The 4512-nt window shown below is 43.9% G+C and overlaps 1 protein-coding gene across 1 annotated transcript; it reads right to left on the reverse strand.

Annotated features, from left to right (window-relative positions):
- Nucleotides 1–1610: 1610 nt before the first annotated feature.
- On the reverse strand, nucleotides 1611–3177 carry LOC115776297 (uncharacterized). The gene is made up of 2 exons (XM_030723913.1): nucleotides 2973–3177; nucleotides 1611–2847 (listed from the first exon to the last, which is right to left on the reverse strand). The coding sequence occupies exons 1-2, from the start codon at nucleotides 3071–3073 to the stop codon at nucleotides 1611–1613; spliced, it is 1338 nt and encodes a 445-aa protein (XP_030579773.1). The 5' UTR covers nucleotides 3074–3177.
- Nucleotides 3178–4512: the final 1335 nt, after the last annotated feature.

Here is a 4512-nt window from a genome sequence, read left to right on the forward strand (position 1 = left end):
GTCCCACCGGGAAGAGGCCCCGTGGTAGACCCAGGACACGCTGGAGAGATTATGTATCTCGGCTGGCCTGGGAACGCCTTGGGGCCCCTCCGGATGAGCTGGAGGAGGTGGCTGGGGAGAGGGAAGCCTGGGCTTCTCTGCTTAGGCTTCTGCCCCCGTGACCCGGCCCCGGATAAGCGGAAGAAGATGGAGGGGGGGGGGGGGGGGGGGGGGGGGGGGGGGGTCGGCAACTTTACTACAAACAAGAATTTTAAAGCAATTTTTGACACAAAACATTAATCTAGAGCCGCAAAACATGTTTAAGCCTCATGATATCTGCTTATTTATGCTATCTGTTGCATGTTTGAGGTTTTAAACTTTAATTTTTTTTTAAGATATTTTGACTAAAGAATTTCCCATCTTTAGGCCAATAAAGTAGATCTGTAGCCTATCCCAGCTGTTACAGGGAGAGAGGCAGGGTGCAAACTCTTGTCTTTGTCTTATTTACTGTATTTCCATTCATGTTTGTTCATTTCAATAAATAACTGCACCTGTTTCCCATTTTCCCAGCAAAAACATACTGTAAGGATCACCACATGTATGTATGTTTATGTAGTTCCCATTTCCTCCAAGACGACTGGACCAATCTTGATGAAATTTTGCATCATCATTGCCTGGGGTACTGTGAGTGCCAACATCTATAAGGCATCTATAAATATCTTGTACAGATCCCACAGTCGTGAATGTATTTGTACATTTGACACTTGGACAATGTGATGTCAGATTAGAATGATGTCACAAGATAATGTAGCCTCATACTGTAATGATCGTCATGTATGTATGTTTATATGTTCTGTGTCTCTGTGGCACGGGGGGGGGGGGGGGGGGGGCAGTCAAAGACTTTTGCACAGAACTGCTAGAATTGTTAACCCCGTATTGATCTGATTACAAACAAAAGAGAATAATTGTTCAGCATGTTCAAGTGGAACTGAGCACCGTGAGTCTTAGCTGAGTTGGTGCAAATGAATCAAATTTGACTAAGCCTATTCTGATACTATGTAAAACATACAGCAGCTTAAATGCTTATAAAATAGTAAAAGAAAAGAAAAAGCACATTTAAATAAAATTTCAATTAGTTTTATTTTCCAATTTGTTTTTGACATTTTTTTGAGTTTCATGGAAGAAATCCAGGAACAATGAGAGAACATGCAAACTGCACACCAGAGAGAGGCTGAGGCAATAAAATACCCCCCAGCCTTCCTCCAGAAATAATTCAGTTTGATGCTATATATACAGTACCAGTCACTGGTACTCTGTATATATATATATATATATATATATATATATATATATATACAGAGTACCAGTCACTGGTACTCTGTATATATGTATATATATACATAATCAGATCAAGCCTTTATACTGTCAGGCAAAGGAGAACAAAACCCCAACAGTCAAAAAGACCCCCTATGAGCAGCACTCTGCAACAGTGGGAAGGAAAAACTCCCTTTAACAGGAAGAAACCTCCAGCAGAACCAGGCTCAGGGAGGGGGGGTCATCTGCCGTGACTGGTTGGGGGGGGGGGGGGGGGGGGGGGGGGTGATGTGACTGTAAAGTCAAGTCTGTGAATTTCACTGTCCAGACCTCTTAAAAAAATTCACAACATTAGAAGCCCAGCGTGAAAACTTCTTCCTGAGGGTGCTGCACAGTGATCTTTTTGGAGGTGAGGGCGTTGTTTGTGTGCTCCTTTCTTCTCTGTGAGGTTCTGGTGTTTGACTCTCAATCACAGGAGAAAGGTTCCCGGGATTGAAAGGGTTCCATATATCCCATATATTCTTAGAGGTCTTGTACTTTTCGAACTGTAATAATAAAGTCACTATAACAGCTAACTCAAATGCATGACCATCTGATACCATGACATCCTGCAGCACGAATTTGCATCTAAATTTCTGGCACAGACTTTTGTAAATGGAGATGTGCAGATTGTCAACACTTCTTAGGGGAGAAAGATCCAGCATGCCGAAAATCAACCATGTTACAGTGTACACTATCTCATCGAAATCCACGTCTTCTAAGGATGTTCCGGTTTCAGAAGCAATGTGGTCAATTAACTTCAAAAGAATCACAGTGAGAAAGGTCTTGGTGTAATCAGGAGGTGGCAGATCTGATGAAATAGTATTTAACTCTGTGGGACTTTTGACATCATTTGATTGTGAGTCATCATAATTCTGTGGCACTGACACAGCCATTAAATTATCCAGTTCTGGCATCTCTGAAAAAGAGAAACTGAACCCTGAGATTTCTGTGCTGTCCTCCTCAACGTTTTCAGCATCCTCAGAGTCAAAACGCTCCTGGGAGTTACAGGGCGGGGATGCCAGCTCATCACATGACTCATCCATTATTTTACAGCCTTCCAACACATCTTTAAACAGTTTTCCTACGGTATCGACCATTTGTAAAGTGGATGCTGCTCTCAGCGAGTCACGTGTGTTCAGGGAAAGAGTTGACCCTGTGACTTGAGCCAGTGATGAGGTTACTTTTTTAGTAACCTCTGCTGTAAACAGTCTCACTAATTCATCCAAGGTGTCGCAGCTTCCCTCTGCTATGTCCAGGGCTTCAACAAAATACTGATTAAGGCTGTTTCCAAAGCAGGCCTCGATATTCTCCTCCATCACTTTGAAATTACTGCACCCACCCTGCACAGTTACATCATCGCCACATGAAAGATCGTGGCCCGAGGTAATAACCAGAGGCTCTACAATCTCCAGGATCAAGTTGCTAATAGTACCTAAAACCGCACCGCACATGTCCGACAGCAGAACGACAACTTCTGATCCACTGTCATTGGTATCCAAAGACATCCACTCTCTGAAACAAAAAAACAGACAAATATGGTTGAGCAAAAACAAACCTTTGACCAGTGTATGCATGCGTATATTTAGTGATAATTATCTGCTTCTTGTTTGCTTGATGACTTTGAACTTGTGACTTACTCGTATGAAATAGCATTCAGACAGGGGCTGATGAGTTCCTCAAGGAACAGCGGGTTCACCTGAAAATCCCAGCAATCCAGTGCTCCCTTTTCTCCTGACATTTACAAAGACAATCAGATTTTTTTTATAAATTGCTAGACGCACGTTTTCGAGGTTATTTGTTTCTTCCTGTCACGAAAAACCTTTGCAGCGCCTGAGAGGGCTGGGTTCTAGTTAAGGGTTAGGCAGATCAAAGGTTTTTTTCTCCAGTCTCATTGGACATTCTGTTCTGTGTGACGTCAGATATTTTCTACGCATGCGCCTCTCGGGTTCCATGCGGAATCGCTTCCAACTTGTGACCAATCGCTGCGCCGCAGCACCCCCCCCCCCCTTCCCTTTCTGGGGGTGAATTTCAATTATCAAACCTTTGGCGTCCAATGGGAGGGCCGGATTTCTTCTTTGACCCGCCCACCGGAAGCGCTTCGTGAGTATCGCGGGGTACCGATTCATTCATTCTTTTTTGCTTTATTTTAATGGAAAAACTGAGAAAACCGCTCAGTAATATATTATTTCAGACTCGCAGTAGGCTCTCTGAGCTAACCCTGGCGTTTGTTTACTGTGACTTTGTGAAGTCGTTGTTTTACGATGTTTAGCTAACGTAGCGGCCCGGATTTAAAGTCCGCACACAGCCGCTTATTAATTACTGCGATTTCTCCAACACACTGTCAGTAAGTGTGGAAGAGTTTAACTGTGTATATTCACTTATGTATATTCACACGACCAAACTCACGTCTGTAGCTGTCAGTTTATAGCCTGTTACCTTTAGAAAGTGACTGCATTGATAAATGAGAAGATGTGATTCTCGCTCACTGTTTTCTCCTCGCAGTTTCACCAGCTCTTGAAAGAAAAAGTGAGTTGTTCAGAGAGCGCGAGAGTGCTGCTGTAAGTGATCAATGCGCCTGTGTGTGTGTGTGTGTGTGTGTGTGTGTGTGTGTGTGTGTGTGTGTGTGTGTGTGTGTGTGTGTGTCTGCAGCGCCAAGAAACCATCACTGATCAAAACCGTACTGGATGTTAATCCTCAAAGTGACGATGACATCGTCTGCAAGTTTGCTGATTTGATATTAGCCCAACTAACTGGTACACTGACACCCTCAGAAATACACTACACCTCCACGTACGTCTTGGTTATTGCTGAAACTTTGTATCACCATAAAGGGTTTTCCCCATGTCTTTGCTTAAATTGGTAAATAGAGTGGAGTCAGCATGATTTATGAAGGTGTTATGAGAATGGTGTGGCCCCTTTAAGAGAGAGAGAAGGAACAGCAGTGCAGGCCCGGATTAAGGTGGGTCTGGGCCCCGGGGCAAGGAGATTGCTGTTGCTCCAGCGGACAGTGGTGTCCCGTCTGTTGTTTCCACGGTGGAGAATAAGGGAGTTAACCCCGAGGTATTCGGCCCTGGAGAAGAGTAAATCTCCCCTGTGCTCTCTGACCCCGGTCTGAGAGCTGCTGCAGGAAAGGTTAACAAAGGGCTTATATATGAAATATAGCAGTAACCTGTTTTT

Source organism: Archocentrus centrarchus, unplaced genomic scaffold, assembly GCF_007364275.1.
Source record: "Archocentrus centrarchus isolate MPI-CPG fArcCen1 unplaced genomic scaffold, fArcCen1 scaffold_30_ctg1, whole genome shotgun sequence".
In the NCBI taxonomy this organism is placed as follows: Eukaryota; Metazoa; Chordata; class Actinopteri; order Cichliformes; family Cichlidae; genus Archocentrus; species Archocentrus centrarchus.